This window comes from Lissotriton vulgaris, chromosome 5 (genome assembly GCF_964263255.1).
Source record: "Lissotriton vulgaris chromosome 5, aLisVul1.2, whole genome shotgun sequence".
NCBI classification, from domain to species: Eukaryota; Metazoa; Chordata; class Amphibia; order Caudata; family Salamandridae; genus Lissotriton; species Lissotriton vulgaris.
In genome coordinates, this window is record NC_141693.1 from 1,062,489,776 (window position 1) to 1,062,512,412 (window position 22,637).

Sequence of the window (22,637 nt, forward strand, 5' to 3'; positions counted from 1 at the left end):
TACTCGATGCCACTCTAATCTACGACTAATTAACTCCACACAATGCGGTTCTATGCCATTCAACTCCAGCCAACTCTACTCTAAGCCACTCTACTCCATGCCTCTACCCTACTCTACTGCACACCACTACGCCACTCCACACAATTCCACTCCTTGGCACTCTAGGCCACACAACTTTACGCCACTCCATGTTATGCTACTTCTACATTACTGTATGCCAGTCCACTCCACGCCACTCCACTGCACACCACTCTCTTCTACTCCACTTTACGCCACTAACTTGTAGTCATCTTGAACAGCAGCCATGCTACAGTACAACAGCTCTTACATAGCCGAGATGTTTTGGCCTTGCCAATGTTGGTTAATGTTGATTTCCCAGATTTGAAAACATTGTGTGCAGCAAGTTCAGATCCATGCAGTCTTCTATGCCTTACAAAACACCTATACATCATGTCTTTACAAGTTTAAAACTGTCCTAATTTGCAATCATGGGCCACTTTTTTAGCTTTCCAATTCACTAATGGGGGTCAGTTTTCTTTTGGTGCCCAAGCCCATTTTCTATGTTCGTCTGACCCGGAGTGTGGTCTCTATACAAATTTTAAGAATAAAACTTCCTAGATACACAGAGGCCACTTCAGTGGCATAAGATGGTATAAATAGCTCTCAAACTTAATGAACCTCCCTATATAGTCCAATAGTTGGGCCAAGTTCACTTAAGTACGCCCAGCTTAACTTTGGAGGCATTAGAGTATAATATGCCTTATGTTTTTAAGCACATTTATCAATTAGTTGGTCCTAATCACTTTTGTACAGGGCTTTTCTGAGGGTGTGTGAAACTTGTCTGCCGATATGTTCAATCATAAATGGTTTCGCAGGAAAATTAAACTCAACAAACATCGAAGCAAAACTCATCAACATGTATTTATCACTTATTGAAATTATTTTTTTCCTTTCATGTTGACGCCAGTAGCCCATTTTCCTGTCAACTCCTTCCCCTGTGACCTTCGCCTACAGTGTCTCTACTTTTACCATCTCTGATTTCTACCCCAATGTGTTTAGTTGGGGTTTTCATTGCTCACTGATGTCAGCACATTTCATTGACTGGAGACTTTAAGATCATTTGCACAATAATGGAAACTAATCATACCCTGCAGTATTCATCGATGGGCTTCAACCTCCTCACCGCTACATCACGAATGCGGCTCCTCCTGAACAGGACCTTGCCTGCAAAGAAATTATAAAGAAAAGATCTGTAGTAAAGACCATCGTTTTCCATGTCACATTTGTTGTGTATTACAGAACAGAGAATATAAATCAATTCACATAAGGGAACATGACATAAATGGTGTGTTCACTTCATTTTATTTCATTCTAGGACAGGCTCTTTAAACCCCTCATAGCCTGCAGAATGAAAACTAACCCTGCTGTAGGAGCCTGCTTTATGTAAGTAGGCCATGAACTTTGGACACCACAGGGTATCTGAGCGAGACCACATGCTGCTGAAAAATACACCAATCAGACAAAAACAAAATCCTACTTTTAAAGAAAGCAAGGCTCCCAGCAAATATGGAGTTCTTAAATGCCAGTTTTGGATGTACATATATGTATACTTTAAATAAATAATGACACATTTGTCTCCCAAAGAAATCGCCACCGATTGGTCAGACACCTGTGACAGTCACCCTTTCCATCTTGATTGTCTACTCCAAAGGCGTTCCCATCGTCAGACTCTACCTTGGCATGGACCCCACTACATTCATAATGTTTCACCGACTACTACAGTCTGCGGGTATTTAACTCTTATCCTAGCGATTTACCCTACTCCACTCTGCTCAGACGCCACCGCTGGGCTCGTAGGAGCCCCCAATAAAACCCTTTAATATTCGAGATTAAAAAAATTGCACCAGGACCATAACGTCAATAAAAATACAGCTATGTGTAAAAACGTGTTAATAAGTTTAAGTGTTCTCTAGAGGTATATTTAGGGTAAATAAGGCCAGAATGTACAATGTGAACATTTTGGATTTATAACATTGTTCAAAAAGTTTGTTGTTAATTAAACATAACTTTGCCAGGGTGGGGTGAGAGGGGAGACATTGTTTACTTCACATGCCATAACAACGCGGTTATTACAACGACTGCGTTGTTACATCGCATACGATTACATCACAAGTCGTTACAACGACTTGCTGTAGGAGGCAGAAGGTGTTGGATTGAAAATCCATCACCTTCTGCCCCCTACAGCAAGTAGCTGTTGCACAAACTGGAGTAGTGATAGTAAATTATACTATTCCTAAATCCAGCGGGCCCCTACAGCAAGTCGTTGTAAAGACTTGCGATGTAACAACGCAGCCGTTGAAAACGACTGCGTTGTAACAGCATGCGATGTAAGGCATGCGTAATAATGACATATATTCCTTTGTGAGTCTCACTGAGATAAACAAAGGAGTAATGGTGAAATTCCTGAACGGATCTCAGCCACCGAAGATTCCTCTGCATCAGATTCTAGTCCATCTTTTGTTATCCTCTGTGGATAGGTATCAGTAAAATGCAAGTAAGCCTTGGCCCTTCATAAGTAAAAAGAGTCCAACTGGCCTCTTGGTCCTTTCGGCAATTACATTTTCAAGCAAAAAAGGATGTCCTGGAGAGCGCCTAAAGGAATTACCATTCTTTCAGAATAATAATGTGACCTAAGGAAAGAACTCATGACTTACAATATCTTTAAAATGTACAGCAGGGGTTCCGACTCCTTTTTCACATATATTTATTGTTTACTATCGTCTTATAATAAGTGTAAAGAATGTGGATTGTGCGTACTTTGCATGTGTGTAATTTGCCTTCCCACCATAAATGATATTCGCCAGTGAACCACCGTTGTAGACTTCTGATGAGTCTGTAGCTTGGTTCAAATCAGCCTGAGGTCACCCTGAAGCAGCAATACTTCACATCATGGCTTACCTCCTTTGAATGCGGCTTGCATTGCACAGGGACGGCTCCTTCGCTAAGGCGAAGGAGCGGCGCCACACTGCTCTGCGAGCAGTAGTTAAAGGAAAACGAAAATGATAATAACCAGCATTATTATTATTTTAGTTATCAGTTTCCTGGTGTGGGCCAGGCTAGACTTCCAGGCAGGGTCCAGGAAGAGGAGTGGTTGCTCCACTCTAAAGTGCGCATAACTGTTGTGCAGACCCTCTCGGGCCGACCATAACAGTCATGCGCACTTTGCATAATCTGCACCTAGGCTGCATTACAGCCTGGGTGCAAAACATGCCCAGGCCCCCATTCCCCATCGGTACGCCGAACCACAACAATCAGACCAATCACAATGATGCGTTGCTGCTTTGTGATGCATCAATTTCTTGGTTGCAGTACCAGAATCACTTCCAAGGTTACAGGACTGGATTTGGCACCACTTGGAAGGTCAGAACTCACAGCAGAGGAGCCCAGGTACTGGTAGCAAGGTGCAGGGGAAGTCTTTGATGGCCCTAAGACTTCGACCAAGAGGAAAGCTCAACTCAAGCCCTTGGAGAAACTTTAAAAAGCAGGATGCAGAGAACAAAGTCCAGTCCTCTCACTCCCAGGCAAGAAGCCACAGACAGCAGGCCAAAACAGCAAAGTGGCAGTCACTCCTGGCAGTCCAACAGCTCTTCTTTCTGGCAGAATGTCCTCAGTCCAGAAGAGTTTCTACAGTTATGGTGACAGAGGTCTAGTACTTATACACATTTTGGCCTTTCAAGTAGGGAGGCTACAAAGAAAGTCTTCGTAGTGCACCAGACCCTGCCCTTCCTGGCCCTGGCTCCAAAAACACTAAAAGGGGGTATGCAGTTCTTTGGGTGGGGACAGGCACAGCCCTACTCAGGCGCAAGTGTCAATTCCTCCCTCCACTATAGCTCAGGAAGATCCATCAGTCCGGTGTTGGTCCACGGGGATATGCACGGCACACCTTAATTCCTTTTGTGTGTGACTATCTAGAGTGAATTCACAAAGCCCAGCTGTTACCAAACCCAGATGTACATTCTAGGCACAGGCAGAGGAACAGAGTGGTTAAGAAAATGCCAACTTTCTAAAAGTTTCATTTTCATACCTGCAATTTAAAAACTAACTTCTCTAAAAGATCCGTTTTTAAATTGTGAGTCCAGAGCTACCAAACTTCAATTTGACACCCGCGTAAAATGCTACAGGGCCGCTCCAATGCTAACCTTTGGGCCTTGATGCATTGAAAAGTAAATTTAGCACCTTTCACAACCAGGACATGTAAAACTTAAAAGCACATATCCCACCTTTTAAAAATACTGCACCAAGCATCTGGGCTAACTAGGGACTAGCTTTGGGGTGGGTTACATGTAGTAAAAGGGAAGGTTTGGACCTAGCAAGTAGATGTACTTGCCAGGACGATATGGCAATTAAAAACTGCACACACGGGCACTGCAATGGCAGGCCTGGGATACTTTGGGAGGGCTACTCATGTGAGTGGACAATTAGTGCTGCAGGCACACTAGTAGCATTTGGTTTACAGGCCTTGGACACATGTAGTGCATAGTACGAGGGACTTAACCAGTAAATCAAATATGCCAATCATTGAGAAACCAACTACCATTACATTGAAGACACAGAGCACATGCACTTTAGCACTGGTCAGCAGTGGTAAAGTGCCCAGAGTCCAAACACCATCAAACAATGTCCAGCACACAATCAAAAACAGGAGGCCCAAAGCAAAAAAACAGGACAAACAATGTCAGGACTAACAACTAGCAAAGCAAACCCTTTACCGGGCTCTTGAAGCCTCATCCACTATAGACACTTCCACTTAATATAAGTACCTAATACACAAGACAATTCAAGAACTCACATTCTAAGAATGGCGTAAACAGTAGTCAACTTGGTCCCCAGCTATCATGATGATTATCAGCTCACCATGGTGATTTTTTATATGGGGTATTTAAGAGCATTCCTGAAGTTTAGCTAGAAGAGTGCCTTTCCTAACCCTTTTCTATTGCTTTGTCCCAATGTGTAAGTAACTGATTTTTTTTGCGCATCTTGACCCTGGACCCTGAATTTTCCATATGGTTATTCACTAAAGAGTTAATCTGCAAACCCTTTGTGAGGAGCAGAGTGAAGAATGAAACACACTAAAAAGCTAGAAAAACAAAACTTTTAAAGTAGTATCTGAATTAAAATGGAAAGTGGTTTGAAGGCAAACGAGGTACTGCAAATATTGCTTTTTTGTGTTATGTTGACAGGGAACAGCACAGTGTTGTGTTAGTTCAAACATGGTGCAACCCTCCAGAACCAAACATATACTCTAAGCTTATTTTTTTTATTTTATTTTTTACCCCCACCCCCCCCAAAATAAAAAGGATTCGCAAAACGTAACATAGGCAAAGCTGGGAAATTCAAGGCACTAGAATGTATTGCTTAGACAGAGTCTTTATGTCTTGCGCAGCAGGCATAATTTTTTTTCTGCACTGGTCCAATACTCAATGGCTAAGACACAATGTGATTCACTGCACCCCAGTTGTGTCACCCTTTGTACGGCAATAACTTCCAAGCAGTCCTCAAAACTTCACAGAAGGCATGTCCACCTCCTGCCTGTTGACTGTCAAATACCCATGGTGAGAGCAGGTCTTATGGTCCATCATCGGTGACAGTGGATAAGTGTACAAGGATGGTGATTGGTTACTTGCCTCATTATCAAGCTAGTGCTCTGTCCTGTGGGCGTTGCTGCGTAAAGGAAATCATGAATTTGTTTTGAGCAATCTGCAAAGAGAATCGCTTAAACTTCAATGAGACATCTTGGGAAGAGCACAGCTCTTTTTTCCTAACATTTTCAAAGCAAGTAGCTTTAGGGTATTAAGCTGACCTCAAATGTGGGTACTTTTAAAGTTTTCCTTGAAGGTGGGATGTAATGATATACCTACCAGGGATTTTAACGTGAAAAATCAGGATCATACGCCACGAAGCTCAGAGTGAATTGACCCATCTACTTTTGAAAGGAATATGCAGCATGCACGGAGCAGCTACTTCCAGTTGACAAGTTTCAAATGGTTTCTACTGATTCCTCTGCCTACCAATAACTTGCTCCAAGGTGCAACTGGAATTGTATCTGGAACTTCAGCACATCTCCAAAACCCCAACTGAATCAGCAGAAACCATATGTGACTGGCACACTGGAGTGGTCTTCCATGAAATGTTAATGGGAATTATTTCATGAAGATGAAGGTGAGGAGGGATAAATATTCACTGACTCCTAAAGAGGAAAACTGTGTTCTTGTTTTTATTTCAGAAGGGGATTCTTTTGTTCTGGCTGTTAACAAGCAGGCAGATGCTATTGTTTCGAAACCGCAAGAGTGTACAAACCCTGCATTTTAAATCTGTATGTTATAGTGACGTAGGTGGCATGGCACTTGTGGGCATGAACAGTTTTCACACATTCATAGACTTTCTCTTATAAGGAGAAACACATGGAATTGAATAAAGCGTCAGCTGTACGCCCGTGCCTGCTGTTCACCTCTAGTCCCTGTTTAGTCAGTCGCAGACGATCTACACATGTACCAGGATAGGGGCTTCTCCGTAATCCTGGTACTACTGGATCTGTCTGCGGCATTTGACACCGTATCCCACTCCATCCTTACTGCCAGGTTAGCTAACATCGGCCTGAAGCACGAAGCCCTGGCATGGTTGAGGAGCTTCTTAACAAACCGCACCCAGCAAGTAATCATGGGTGCATATCGGTCAGAGGAAGTTGAAATCTCCAAGGGGGTGCCACAGGGCTCATGCTTGAGCCCCACGCTTTCTAACATATATGTGGCACCCCGGCTAACATCTTGAGACCGTATGGATTCATCCCGATATCCTACGAGGATGATACGCAACTCCTCTTTCCTTTTAAGACCTTTAATCCCGAGGTTAGGAACTCCTTCTCCCAGGGCATGAAAGCAGTGACACACTGGATGTCCTCCAACTACCTGCAGTGCAATGTTGGAAAGACAGAAGTCATGTTGTTTGGTGAGGTAAAACTACTCGTGACTCCTGACTGGTGGCCACAAGACCTTGGCCCAGTACCGGAGCCTAAACTAACAGACAAGAATCTGGGAGTCCGACTAGACCAGGAACTTACCCTCAAACAACATGGCAACCAGGTGGTGGGAGCCTGCTTCCATGTAATTGGCATGCTGCGTAACATTTTCCCCCTTTTACCAGATGCAACTAGGAGGATGTTGGTACAAGCTCTAGTCATGAGTCGACTAGACTATTGCAATGGTCTGCTGCTATCTGCCAACGAGGGAGTCATGACAAGACTTCAGGTGGTCCAGAATACGGCTGCCCGCCTGGTCCTGAACGCCCCTCCTTCACTGGTTATCTGTCAAACAGAGGGCCAAGTTCAAGGTATGCAGCACCATACATAAAAACCTCAACGGAATTGGTCCTGCATACCTGTCCACCAAATTTGTTCCCTATAAGCCTTCTCGCTCACTCAGGTCGAGCGAACAAGGCCTTCTCTGCGTACCTAGAGCAAAGAAGGCCAGACACGGAAGTAAAGCCCTTTCAGTAGCAGGACCTTCCCTTTGGAACAGTCTCCCTAACACTCTCAGGCTATGTGAAGATCACCTTCCTTTTAGAAAAACGCTGAAAACATTCCTATTCAATCATTAGAAAGCTGCTATACTAGCTCTTCCCTGAAACAGATGTGGTAGAAGTCAAAGGCGCGGAGATACTCCCCTGGGAGTCGAAGCCAGCGCGATACAAACCTGCAAATAAATAAATAAATAGGGTGTTTTTGACAAGACGGTCGGCTTAGCGCGATCCCCAGGTGACTTCTGACTGGACCTAGTTTGGCCCAATGTGAAGTCAGCTGTAGTCTAGCCATCAACTATAACAGGGCATGCAGACTGAGTCCACCCTTAAGAGACGGCCGGTGAATGGCGGAAGCTTACATTGAACTCAATCTTGAGCCAAGCAGCTCGATAAATCCTATAACCTACAGGTTTACATTTTTGATTAGTGTTGCATGGCCCAGTTCCGTGATTAGGTTAAGGACAATGCGTTTGAAGACAACTAATTAAAGCAGGCAACAAGCGTGAATGTTATAATTGAGCACCCAAGCACTGCTTGCTCGTTCAGTAGATCTCACCATCGTCTTTAGCCGTCGTACGCCATGGAGAAGGGTAAGATGCCAAACTTAAATAATGAGCTGTGTGCCCTCTTGCAGACCAAGGAGGAGACGTGTTATAAGTGACAGTATCGATGAGATAGGTTGCTTGATATTATGTCATTTCTTTTCCGTATACAAATATTGGCAACAGTTTTCATTGTAGCTACTAGGCAAATACTCACTAGGTTACAATTATAAAAGCAATACATAAGTGGTATTTTCCTACGTTAATGGTATTAAACGTGTCTGACATCTTCTAAAAAGGATAGTAGCTGTTATCAGCTGCCTCACAACGAAGTTCCCATGCAAAAGATGAGGCAAGGGCAATTACGCACTAAAAATCTGTTCTGACGTATACATTTCACCTAGGCAATTTAACAATTTTGAAGGGCATATATGCCTTAACCCCTTCCACGCTGATGACGAGCTGGGCTCGTCATGGCGTAGCCTCCTCGCACGCTGATGACGAGCCCAGCTCGTCACGTAACATGCGTTTTCGCAAATCTCAGCGTACTTAGGCTAGCGCGCATGAGGTTAATCCTCAATGAGAGGAGTAGTCTTAAAAAACACTGTGTCGATTCAAACATGATGCAAGCATTGCATTACTTGTGAGATATGCTCTCATGTGTGTCATAAAACATATTTATGTAGACTATATGTTCTAAGGGCCGCTCTGCAGATATGCACACTCACAACACATTCGAAAAGCACTTCAGACATTACATACAGGGATGGAAACCAAAAGGACCCGCCTGGCCAAGTTCAGCAAGAAGACCAAACGAGTCACTTAGGCTGGCTGTTTTAGATCCTGGACCGAGCGGTGGCCTCTTTAAACTCGGTGGTTCCATCATTCCCAAGTATATCTGTTCTGAGATAAACATTGTATTTGTCATGTGAAGTGCAATCCTTAACGGCCACGAGGCTTTTGTAGAAGGGATGATTGTGTCTCTCTAGCCCCACATCAAGGAGTGAGTATTACCTTAATGAGCACTTTGTATTTTGCTTTCTCGCTCACCATGATTTGAGCCTTAAAAAATAACTGACCCACAGCCTATAATAGATGAAGCTTCTGGTTAATGTGTGTGAGTTCAGGCAGCCATAACAAGAACACGTGGAAGGATAGGTTAGAATTTCACAATGAAAGAATTCAACATCCATATAGAGGAAGATGTTGGTCTTTCGCACAGTAACTTCGACCTACGAGGAGGAAGTTATATAAAGTGCTCCAGGGATTTTAACTGTGAGCGCCCATGGATTTCAGCAAACTCAGATGGGGACATCAGCAAGGGTGTGATGGGCAGGCATCACTTGGCAAAAGAACAGTTGACCAGGGGGCCCTTTAGTGGTCAACTGAAGAGGAAACTGTGATGTAAAATCTTCAGAGTCAATCCTTGTACAGCTAAAGGTACTGTGACTTTGTGCATTGATTGCCTTTTACAAGCTAAATCAGAATACCACAAGGAAACAAGGAGGGGAACAATGCGGAGAGTAAACATAAGGAATCGGTGATTCGACAGGTACTTTCTCATCTTCGGTCTTGGTAGGAAGTCTGCCTCCGCTGTGTCTTGAACCTGAGATTTAGTATCTTAGATTCTGGAGTCAGGGATCATGGAGATTCTCAATCACCCATTAGTGCATGATGCACAAGACCCCAGAAGAAGAGCATCCCTTACGGTGATGTCATCAGGTGGGAAACTGCATGTGACGTCACATCTTGCATCCCTTATGTTTTGATGAAACAACCCCAGTGCAAAGATGCAATACTGCTGCGCACCTACTGAGAGTGTATGTGTAGCAGATCTCAATGAGATGTAGTGGTTCATTCACTCAGATGCATATTACTCAGATCTTTGCGAATGTTTCACACAGAACACTAATTTAATTTAAATACTGGACACATAAATAGAAGGTTAAACATAAGCTAACTGCAGATTACTTCAACACTAGACAAAAACTGCATCTTCGCTTTGCTACATTCTCGGTCACTTTTCTCCTAAAGGAAACAGCGGCACAGCAAGCCAGTCATGAGCCCCAATGCAAACAAGGAGAATAGGCTCCCCTGCTCCTCGGACGGTTAGTGACGGGCAGACAAGACTGACCTTTACATACCCTTGAGTCCCAGTACCTTGGCTCCTGATGCAATAATGACAGCTCCATACACCTAAAGAAAAATGTCACCCCAGACCTTACATGAGGTCTCCACTGCGTTGTTTTACAGTCACAAGTCGAGGGATTTTAAAAGGAGGAAGCCCCCAGTGTCTCAAGCAGTGTGGTAGCAGAGTTGATCCCATATGGAGCAGTAAACTGTGCGGAAGGCACAAGTGATGTCCAGAAGGGCTTAAGGCTCTGGCAAGAAGGAGGATATTTGACGTTATTGATTTTAAAAGAATATACAAGTGTAGCCATTTTGGGGTGTGGGAGTGGCTTATCGCTCCATCAGACATTTTTATACACATTAAAGAATTAAAGAACACGTGGGTCGTCTACGTCACAGTATGGTAAACAGACCTCCCTCATGCCCAGCTTTTAAAATCATACACTATTTTCACACAAAAGATGAGGCTTAAATATACAAAACATGACAAATGCCCGGGTCGGTTAATTTTATAGTACATTTTATTGAAATATGTTTTATACTTTGCAGAAACATAATTAAAAACAAACTAAATTTGCAAAGCAATTTTTCACATATTTAGGCATTGACTGAGAGTGTTAATAAGAAAACGAATTCACATTAATATTCACAACTCATAATTGCATTATTCGTAGCAATAATAACACTAGCAGTACTTCTTCAATGGCCAATCATAATGCTATTACTACAACTAATAATATTGCTACTGAACCTTACAATGCATTATGTTACCGTTATTAACTTTAATTACATTTCTTCCCTGTAAAGTGTTTTTGTGAGTGGTATATTTCAATGCAGGATTCAATCTTCGACCTAGCCAAAGCATTTCCTTCTTTTGTTGTTGATTTGTTTTGCTATGCTGCTTTCTTTGGTAACACGGGGTGATTTGCATCAATCACACAGACACACAACCTTCAAAGATCGGATGGGAATACTAGAAACAAAGGTAGCCTCTGTTTATTCAGGTAACCCTTTGCACTATAATTTGTCGTTGACGATGCTGGTGTTGGGTCTCCTCCAGCAAAATGCTAGCGTGCTCCACAAGTACAAATTCTTTAACTACTCCCCTTCTGGTGACGGAACCGCTCCGTCATCAGCCGTGGTCGCGCTGTGCTGATGACAGAGCGGTTCCGTCACGGCCCGCTCGGCACGCCTGCGAGGCGCGGATCCCGCGCCTGCGCTGAGAGTTCCATTGAGCGGGCGGGGCCATGACGGAACCGCTCCGTCATGAGCACAGCGCAACCGCGGCTGGTGACGGAGCAGTTCCATCACCAGCATGGGCGCGCCGCGCGGCCCCCGCCCCCTTAGCACTGCGGTGGAATAGCCGCCGCAGTGAAGGGGTTAACTTCTGGTAAATTGTGTACAGATAGTGGCAAAGAGGACAGTGAGTGGCCCTTCCTGACGCAAATAGAGTCAGCTGAGTAGTCGCGCTCCTACTGTCGTCGTCACAGGGAATGGCAGCTCGCGCTCTCTGGGGGAGGGGTTACCGTGGGCGCCTCTAGAATACTTCGGCTTTGTGGAAAGAAGAGACGGGTTCTGTTGAAGAAACGCCTCTGCCCTGGTCCTGCTACGGATTAGCAAATTATGGAATAATAGGAGTCCTGAAATGTCTAACGATTGCCATTTTCCATCAATTGGGATGAATGAAGTACATTATCAGTGACGTCTGTGATTCGGTCACTGAGAATGTGAAACTGAATACATATCCGCCACGGTTGAGTATGCTACTGTTCATGACACTGATGGCTCAACACATTTCCAAATATATAATGTAGGGGCCACTGTCGAGATGCAACCTTTGTTGGATTACACAACTGGAAAAAGGTCAACAGAGTTTAATTTTTGCCTTTCTTGAATGAGAAATGATTAAACAATGTTTTGCTAACTTTGTTTATCTGTTGTTGGACCACTACAGTTACAATGATGGTATTATACGTGGTTTTAAAGATCACACACTTCCCTTCTTCAAATGAAGAAGAATGCCACGAGTTCCATAAAGTTAAGCAACTGTCCCATTTTCACACTTTTTTCTTCTGTCAGCTGAAGGTCTCACAATCAGCCAACTACTTAAAACAATAATGTTATGTACTACAGACAAATGCAAAAACCACAGTTGATGGACAGAATGCAGAACAATGTCATACATTCACCCCTGTACAGAGATCTGGGCCTTAATCCATCGTTTTTTTTGCACTCCACACCACCCCAGTTCAGACATGGCCATATGCAAATCAGTCTGACCCTGTGCCTCATGGGAACAGTCCAGCCCGAACTGCCAAGCCATGCCTTCCCTGGACCGGAAACAAGCTTGTACTACAGACAGCCTATTTATTTATTGGCTGTTTGCCTTAATAAAATAAAATTGATTTAAAAAAACGCCCAACAACAACACAAACATTTTTGGGTCTCAGATAATCAGGGCCTTAGTACTCTGTTGAGTCAGATGGGGCCTGGTAGGTTCCCTTGCGAAGTTGATCCAAATATCTAAGTCATGCACGAATGAATATGTGCTCATTGTAAAGATAGCTACATGCTGTATGGCGTTAAAATTTGCCCTATCTTCATGCTCTTAAAATGAATGCCAAAAACTTGAATTGACTTATGACCAATTAATGTTAAAATCCTTATGGAATGCATGTCAGAGATTTAGTTCTTTTATTTCACATGTTGAACTTAATCTTGCATTCCCCAAGAATGTTAGCTATTTCATCATGTTGCGTTCTGTATTTTCTTCGTGCCTCTTATTACTCTTGATTAGTGCATACTTTGAGTCGTTTCAGGTGTTTATCAGATGCTGAGGCTGATGGCAAATCAAAGTGCCTGTCAATGAGATGGCCTCTTTAGAGCACACAGAACAATGGTCACTTATTCCAGTTGTAATTGAACATCTGTGTAAATGATAGAAAGAGAATAAAAGACTGGTTGGTTATATTTCCTAAGGGCAGGACAGCAGTCAGCTCCTTTAGGAACAGGGGCCCTCACACACCCCAATGGGTGTCATGCTTCATCATTGGCCTTGCTCCCCGGCGGGCCAGCAGTGGAATGCCAGACGGGCACCCTTGAAGGGGCTCTTCTTCAGAGATCTTTTATTCCAAAGCCATAATGTAAAGTGCAGGTGTGGGGCCGTGGAGTGAAGATAGGTGTGTTGATGTGCAAAGTACTTAGGGCAGTGTAAATTAGACTAAGTAGTACTCTTCAATAATTTTATTGGAGGAGTCTACATGGCTAATTAAAACAAAAGTGGTAGCCCACTGACATAATGTCCTGTGGTTGTTTCTTCAGAAAGGTCAACATGTTTCTTGCCTGAGCTGTCACACAAGTGATCAATTGGTAATTCGTCAGGACCATAAATCTGTTTGCTTTCACCCCAGTGCCAAGATCCATGTTGAATTGTTCCCAGCCAAATAACTGTAGTCTTCTGCAGGTATGTCACAGTTCACAAATATCGCAATTCAAAGATGAACCTGAAATTCGCTGCAGTATATGTCCAGAAGGCCACTCACCATGTCTGGATCCAGTAGAAACAATGTGCAAATGGTTGTGGAGCATTTCCTCCAGGGTGTGCTTCTTCTGAAAGCTCCATGGCTTCAGCTCTCAAGCAGGACTTTAAACTGAGGTGCAATTATAGCTAGAACAGGAACTGTTGGTGCAGGTTTGTAAGGGCTAGCTCAGAATTTCCCGAACTGTGGGTCAATAGTTGATTTTTGGTGGGCTGTGAAAATCCAAGCAATAAATAAAGATGCCTTTAAATTCTGTGTTTATCTTCACACATTTGCTGTGCCTCAAAGACAGAGGTCAAATGTCAGGCTATGTCTTGTGACAGAGTGCTGCATATTTTGTAACATAAGATTAGTGTTTACAAACTCCTCTAACTTTGCAGCAAGAGAAAGAAAAGTAATATGAATTATGTGACAATCTTCCTGGAGTGCAGAGAAAGGCTGTAGGATGTCATTTGTTTGGAACACACGACAAAATGCAAATAGCTGTAAGTGAGCAGTACACTTTCAGCATCATGGAAATCAAAAATGAAGCACATTTTTTGTAATTCTGAAGTGTGATGGAAACAAAGATTCTAATAGGATCAAAACTAATCAATACGCTGTACTTAGGGATGCAAAAAAGATAAATATTCACTGAAACTCGATTTCCACACATTTTCATTTGTGTGCAACATAATTTTTTTTAATAAAACTGCACGTCTGTGCATATTTAGATGGAATTTCAATGACAGTGAACTGTTACACAATGCTTTAGTTACATTAAAAATTGCCGCCTCATATCCATTAAAGCTGAACGGATCGCAAACGTTTGGCCTTCTAAATAGTGGGTCATGGTTCTAAAAAGTTTGGAAAGCACTGGTCTAGCTTAAATCAGCTTCTGCCACGGGTTTTGTTTAGTGATGGCACACAGTGTTGACAAAGTGGGAATACACGGACCTCCATCTGGGGCCTTTTCATACCCTTCTGTCTCCATTTAAGGAGAATCCTAAACTTAATAATCTCCCCAAACTTCATTTTATTTTTGGCCTTGTGTAATCTTTATTTATTGTGTTTATCTTCTCTATCCCGGAAGAGACATTAGTTACTACATTAGTTTGAAGACATTGGCAGATACGGAGTCTCTACAGTAAACAGACTTTTGGAGGAGGAACTAGGATTCGTAGAATATTCGCGAAGCACTACAGGTCCTCGGGATGCTCCACCTGTCTCTATCGACTGGCAGGAATCTTTCGAATGTGCTTGCGGCTACTAATACAGATAGCTGTTTGCTTCACACCAAAGGCTTCCATTCCTTGTAAATATCTGGTTTTACCATTACCCCCTACTAATGGTACTCAATTTACCAACCTCTGCAAAATAGAATGTGAGTTGACTTAGGTGCAATTCTGACCTGTGACCTCTAGACCACAGCAGAAGAAAGTATCAGCTGTTTGTCTCACTGAGCCACTCTGCCTGCATTAAGAAGCATTAGCCAGGGTCAACGGTTTTGCCTCTTGGAAAGTTAAAGATTGTTATACTATTGTGCAGACGAGGCCTTCATTTGATCCCATAAGCTATATACAACTTTATAAATAAAATAAATAAATAAAATAAACACTCTTCTCAGCACGAGGGAGGACCCCTGAAGTTACATCTCAACCTAACAAAAGTTATGCAATTCCTCAAAAAATAAAATGTTGGGGCAGCGCGTGCCTCGAACATTCAGCTGCGATGATCTGAACGAATATTTCGTGATTAAATGATCGTTTTTTAAATGCAAATATCAGGAGATGAGGCTCCTGACAACTACATATGTATGTATGTATGTATGTATATAGGGTACTTGCAGAGCGAAAACTTAGCTTGAGAGCTTCAGGGTGCTAGGGAGGGGCAGATTATCAGGGGGCTGCACCTCGGGAGAAATAACTGTGCAAAGATTTTCTATGGCTGCTCATTTCCATATATATTTTCAGATTGCAATGATTCACGCTTGTGTGTTATCCGTACAATTTACATGGTGGAATGAGGGTAAACAAGCATTGGCAAAACCATATAGGGCACGCCTTTAAGACCTTTTGGCCATTTCCAGTACTTAATCTGTAAAAAAGTTAATGCGAGGGCCCATCTCAGGAGGCCGCTACAGCTTGCGCCACCCATTGCCCCTGCAAATGACAGTACCAACACCATTATTAACCTTCGCAGACCTACAAATGTGACAATTCAGACTATTTCAGGCCAACCAAATCTATACGAATGGAGTCGGTAGTAGGTATTTATCATTTTATAATGTTTTTTGAAATATTAAACACTGTTGTGCTCATCTCAAAAGCAAATAGAGAGCTCCAGCATGTGGCAGACTGTCATTAGTGCCAGTGTTGAGAATTAAGTGCAAGTGTCGAGCAGGAGGGAAACCACAGGCTCAAAATAACTGGCTATTTCAATGGTTTTTAGCCATGCTTTGCAACATGGCTAAATGAGGAAGAACAAGCCTATAAGGCAGCCTGCCACATCAATTTGTAGGCAAACTCAACAAGCATGCCTACCTAGTTTCTTTTCTTTTTATTTGTCGACGCAAGTTGGATCAGCAAGTTGGAAGAAAAAATGTGTGAAAGTGCACTTTTAAGCACGAGTGGTGAGAGAAATTCAAAGGACATGGGTGAAACAACAAGGATGGTGCTTTGAGAGAGCGCAGCACAGGGGTGGGGCAGAGCAGCAACGGGCAACAGAGAAGGAAGGTGCCGGGAAGCAATACAGAGGGTGGGGAGGGACAGAAGCAACACTGAGGGGCTAAAGAGGAGAAACAAAAGGTGACAGAAAGAGGGCATGGGTGGGGGAAAGCAACACGAAGTATGGGATGGAGAGGAGAAGCAACAGGCAAGAGAGCAATGTGGAGCAGTGACGGGAGAAGCACACAGGTCAGAAAGCAACCGGGATAAGGACCTGAGAGCAAAATGGAGGGGGCGGGCGCAAGCAAACAAGTGACAGAGCAACACAGGGTGCACGGGGAGAGAAATTCACAAGGGAGACTGCTGGAAAATGCATGCACTCTTGTGGAGTGCTCAGCCAAAAAGAAAAAAGTACTGCTTGAAAAGCAAGCAATGGAAGCATAGATACAAGATAGTCAAATCAGATGGCAAAGACTATGTTCCATTGGTGTGACACATACAAGACTCGCAAGCTGGGACACAAATAAGAAGCAGGCAAATGAGAGTGACAGGAAGGCCAATCAATGGTAAGCAATAGGTAGGCTCCTAGCTCTTGTATGTTCTTGGTAATCCTACAAATTGTTTCGTACAAGACCGCTCATGCGCTGTATAGTCGGTTCGACCTGAAAAGGATCCAGCCAGAAAACTCATACAGGTGTTGCGTTTTTAGGTGTATGCGGAATTGTCTATTCATATGTTTAACACCACAGTGAGGGCGACCGGTAAGTGACCACGATGTACCATCTCAACTCGTCCCATCACAATGAACGAAAGCTGTGTCAGAACCACCCAGTTCCCTCTTGAGTCTCTCCTGTACAGACTCACGTGAGAGCTGGATCAGAATGGGCCAGAATGTGCAGCTTCTACAAGAAGAGAAAACAAGCATTTACAATGCAACGGTCTCGCCTTTGCAAACGTTTGAGCTATTGGCATTGTAAATGACAACATTTGTATTTATGTGTTGGTTTTAAAAACAGATAAATAAATGCCATTGTCCTTTACAATGCCAATAGCTTAATCTCTAGCAAATGCGAGACCTATTGCATTTGCAATGCAATGGGTCGCCTATTTACGCGAGTTTGAGCTGTTGACATTGCAAATAACAATGCGTTTTATTTAGGTTTCAAAAACCAAAACATAAATAAAATGTCTCACACTGCTGTCTCTCTCACACTGCTGTCTCTCTCACACTGCTGTCTCTCCCTAGAACACACATATGCTGTCTCTCACACTGCTGTCTCTCTCACACACACTGCTGTTTCTCACACACTGCTGTCTTTCTTACACACAATGCTGTCTCTCACAATGCTGTCTCTCACACTGCTGTCTCTCATACACACTGCTGTCTCTCACACTGCAGGTGTGGGTTGTGGGATGTGGGTTTCCAGCTCATATCTGGAGGGTGGGTGCTGCTGCGTTCCATGGGTATTTTCTTTTTACATACTCCCCAGGGCATAAGTGGTAGCTTCAGAACGTTTTGTTTTGGGGGGAGGGATGTTGGGGGTCAGATCTCAGCCCAAAGCCCCAACTCCTCTTCATGACCTGGTGGGATGTATGACGGTACAACGCGTGCTTTTACAACACGTACTGTTTCGAAGCAGGTTTTACAACGCAAGTCGTTACAACGACTTGCGTTAGGGGCGCTGGATAGTGAATAGTTTAATTTACTATTCCAACTCCAGTCCCCGTGGATAGTAGGGAAGGTGTTGGAAAGTAAATTAAACTATTACCTATCTTAGAGCGCCCTCCAGCGAAAGTCGTTGTAATGACTTTCGTTGTTAAACCTGCGTCGTAATGGTACTTCGTTGTAAAAGTTCAGTTGTAAAGGACGTTCCCCACCTTGTGCCCTCATGCCTCGTAAACGCAATTGGCTTATGATTTTGTGAACAGTTTAGGTGGGAGGAAAAATTGGGAAGTGCTTAGAAGTGAACATTTTGTTAATGTACATGTTAATGATGGCATCAGCAATGTGTAGTATTTATGTTGAACACAAGTGTCAGGGAACAGAAGATAGCAGCGCGTGATACATGAAACGCTTGTAAACAATGCTTACTAATATGCATGAAGCAGTTTGTAAATAATGTTTATCGGTGAACTGATGTAGTTCAATTCTTTTTATACTGTAGAAACCCCCGAAGAAGGGATTATTCTCGAAATGCATTGGGTATCTCGCATTAAAACCTGGCATGAGGAAATGATGACTCCTGTGTTTTTTGAAGAGCGTAACTTATATGGAAATGGATAGAATTGATTCAAGAATAAAACGGAGTAAAAATATGAAGATGAAGAAGAAGATAAACATTGGAGAAAAGATAAACTGATTACGAATTTGATTCATTAAATTCATTATAATAGGCTGTGCAGCTATGGGGACAGAATGTTGTTCTTTTTGTGTTTTGCCCCTTTATAGACACATCTCCTATAAGATCCGTCTCCCAAACCCCCTCCCTCCCATTGTGAAATGTATCTGCAAGTTGGCATGCCTGGGCAGTCATTTTGTGGCAGTCAATGGATCACTGCAAAAATGCAGCGTGCAATTTATTCATTTTCTAGTCTGCTGCAGGCAGAAAGCGTATAATGCAAAAACTGAGATTTTGCACCGGAATCACGGCTCCTCTTAATAACAGTTGACAGTGTGTATGCTGGTCTTATCCTTGGTTGTGTCTTCACGGGCGACCCCCCCTAACGCCTGTCTCCTGCAGGCGTGAATCTGATTGTCACGTCCGTACTGTGCGTGTGTGTAAGAGAGAGAGGGGGAGAGACACACTGTGAGAGGGATCGTGTGTGTAAAAGATAGAAAGACAGATTATGTGTGTGTGTGTGTGCGAGAGAGAGAATTTGTGTGTGTGCCTTTATGTGAAATTACAAGTTATATGGACGGTGGTGGATTTTGCAGCGCAGGGCACCCTGCCACCCAGCCACCCCCACCTGGCAGTCTCTATGCGTCCAGGGGCACACATCGCGCTGCGCAGTCTCGCTCTCTGTGGGCAGCGCTGGGGAACCCTGGCACCCAGCCAATCCCACCTGGCAGTCTATGCGCCCAGGGGCACACACCGCGCTGCGCAGTCTCGTTCTCTGTGGCAGCGCGTGTGGTTGTGCCAGTCTCTCCACGCGTGCCAGTGTCTGTGTCTAAACGTGCGTGTAACTGTGCATCTGGTTGTGCACTTGTGTGCAGCTGCACCAGTCCATCCACACGTGTGCCTGTGCGTGCGTGCCTGGGGAGTGCCAGTATCTGTGTCCATGCCTCCATGCCTCTCTGTTGTGCGAATACTCCTGTACATGTGAGCCTGCGCATGCACGTCTCAGAGTGTGCAAGTCTGTGAATATTTGTGTCTTCGTGTGTGTATCTTTGAGCCTATGTGTGTGTATCTCTATCTTCCTGGGGTTGTGTCTGTGTGTGGTCTTGTCCGCGTGCATGTTTTACTCGTGCTTCTATACACCAATTTAGAAGCAAAATTGACACTATAAACCTTGTTTATGCAGTAAAGTTCTGTCCACAACAATAAAGGTAAAATGGAACAAATGTAGCAGTAAAAACTGTTCAAGGGTGGCGGACATGGTCACGTGACATGAGCACTAGCTATATTACGGCAGCCAATGGGACGGCCAGCTATCTGCCCATGTGACAAGGGCTGTACGAAAGTCTTTACAAGCCATAGAAACAAGACAGCGGTTGGTTGAAAAAGACGGAGCCGATTGTAAGGAGAGCAGGGATTGGAGAATCGCGGGCAGCGTGGGTCTGAGTTCTGGCTTTGTATACACCGGACAGCTTTGGCCTTTTAACAATGTATGGCCGGTGCATTCTTGATCGTTCATGTGCTGTAAACATAAGTTCCCTGAATACGTTACAAATCTTTATTATATACATCAAGTAAATTATCCCAGGTGCTGGCAGTATTGCAGGCGTGGGAGAGTGATGCTTTTTCTTTGTTAAGTGGCTGGGTTTCAACTGTGCGTTTCTTTCATTTCATTTCAGTATAATTGTGGCACCCGCAATTTACTTCTAACATTTTAAAAGTAAAGCGCGGGTGCCGCGATTATACTAAAATAAAAGAAATTTCTCTTTTAGCCCCGTCCTTTTCAGAAGGGCTCGGCATGACTTATTGCTGCAGTAAAAGGTTCCTTATCTTCTTTATGGGGTGAAACAGATGGCCCCATAAAGAAGATAAGAAACCTTTTACGCCAACAGTAAGTCAAGTAACCCAGTCTGAAAAGGACGGGGCTAAAAGAGAAAGAGGAACGTCACTAGGACCTCTTCTCCAATGGCTGGCCACCGTTTAGGAGGCCAGCCAATGGAGAAGAGGGGTGGGGCTTAACCCTCGCTAGTGAAGTACACTCTAAAAAATTAAATCTCGCGAGCTCGACTGCGCATGTGCGCAGTACGCCACGCAAGACCTAAAAAGGGGTGTAGGAAACAGAAGGGAAGGAAGATGGTGAGAGGGAAGGGGTGGGTGTAAAGACCAAAAAGAGCGAACTAGATGTAGCAAAAGTAGGAAAACATGCAACTGAAAGTGAACAGTGAGGCAGAAGAAAGAGGCAGAGAGAAGGGAGAAAGAAAAAAATTAGGCAAAATTACTGCGAGACCAATGGGCAAGTCAACTCAACAGAGAGTCATGTATGAGGGTGAATGGCACTGGTGAGTGCGGACTCTAAAGAAAGGCCTTTGTGCCACAGATTCACCCCTGAACTAGCTATAAATAAGAGCACTCAGGACCAAGAGTGGACAATTGAGCACCCCCTCAGTGCAGAGTCATGGGAGGACTTTAGAGGCATGCAGCAGCTGGCAAAAAGATAATGCAAGAAAAAAATGTGTTGTGAACAATACATTAAGAAGAACGTAGTGCTTTAGTGTATAAAAAATGTCTCCATGTGACAGTTTCCAGTTATCAATGGACAACGTCAAAAATATAAGCAAGGGCATATGAGAAACGAAAAGGTAAGTTGGCGGCATGTTAGGCTGTGTGCCCTCTGGCCTTACTGACTGTAAACTTGAAGGTTACCCATTGTTGGGGACGAAAGAAAGTCAGATAGAAGAACAATACTCAGTTTACTTTCCAAAATGTGTCATGGGAAATTTCTGCTGTGTATCCTGGTGCCATCTATTGTTAACAAAGGCTGTAACCAGAGTAACCTAAATTATACTTGGCTTCTATTGAAGGACGAGTCTTGATCCAAACACATCTGTGCCTGAAAAGAGGATGGCCCTTTAGTGGGCGTATAGCAGCAGTTGCAATATATTCCCATTCCTGGCACTCACATATCTCTTCGGTAACTCGCAGTAAGCGGCAGCTACTCCATTTTTGGAGCGTGGCTTCTAAGGCATAGAGCTCTTAGCTGGCCACTGGTGCTTTTTGCTTTCAACAACTGATGAATTCCTTTCAGAGCTCAAAACAAAATCACACTTTGCTATTTTGACATTCCCCCCCCCCCCCCTTCCTTATGACCCTTTCTTACGAACAGCTAACTTTTCGGTTTTTACTTTGCAGTCCATCACCGTTTTGCAGCTGTGTACAATCATTTTAAAAAGAACACCAGCCCTATAGTTTGGACGCTAAGCTACTGCTGACGTTTGCGATAAAAAGGGATGAAAAGTCCCGAGCAGAGAACGCAACGCCCGAATCTCAGCAATGCCGGCCTTATGAGAGGAAATGAAGGGGAAAAAAGAATCAGAAGGCGCTCATGGGGTTCCCACTGTCCGAGAAACCACAAACATCTGCTGGAGTCGAACAGCGCTGGCTGCGGTCCGAGGGGACGGGCGCAGAGCTGCGAACACCGCAGAGGGTGTTTTAGGACACGGGGATCCTGTGAGTGGAAAAAGCCAGCATCACCCAAGAAATTAGCACCCCCAGGTGATGACAACAACATCATTCCTTTCAGACTCATTTACGTTAACTAAGGAAAACAAGGTATACATGAAGAGGCGTCACTGTGGGAATCTTACAGTATGTGACTATGAATCTTAGATTTTTTACAGAAAGAGGGAGCTAGCAGAGAATGGAGAATACATAATTAAGAAAACTGGTCGGGTACTTTATTTACAGTTATGGAATCTTTATTACTGTATACAAACAATGCACTGCATTGAGAAGAATAGAGCATTCCAACATACAACTTCAATTAACATTTAAATGGTGCAATTATGTTATTTGAAACAGAGGGAATATGTT

General features: G+C 43.7%; 1 protein-coding gene across 3 annotated transcripts in view; it reads right to left on the reverse strand.

The window, feature by feature from the left end:
• SH3PXD2A (SH3 and PX domains 2A) overlaps window positions 1-22,637 on the reverse strand; it is an 842,113-nt gene that overhangs the window by 474,480 nt on the left and 344,996 nt on the right. For all 3 annotated transcript variants that reach the window (XM_086922729.1, XM_086922728.1, XM_086922730.1), the window contains one exon: window positions 1,148-1,224. In XM_086922729.1, the coding sequence (XP_086778855.1) occupies window positions 1,148-1,224 (77 nt within the window). The remainder of the gene's footprint in view (window positions 1-1,147; window positions 1,225-22,637) is intronic.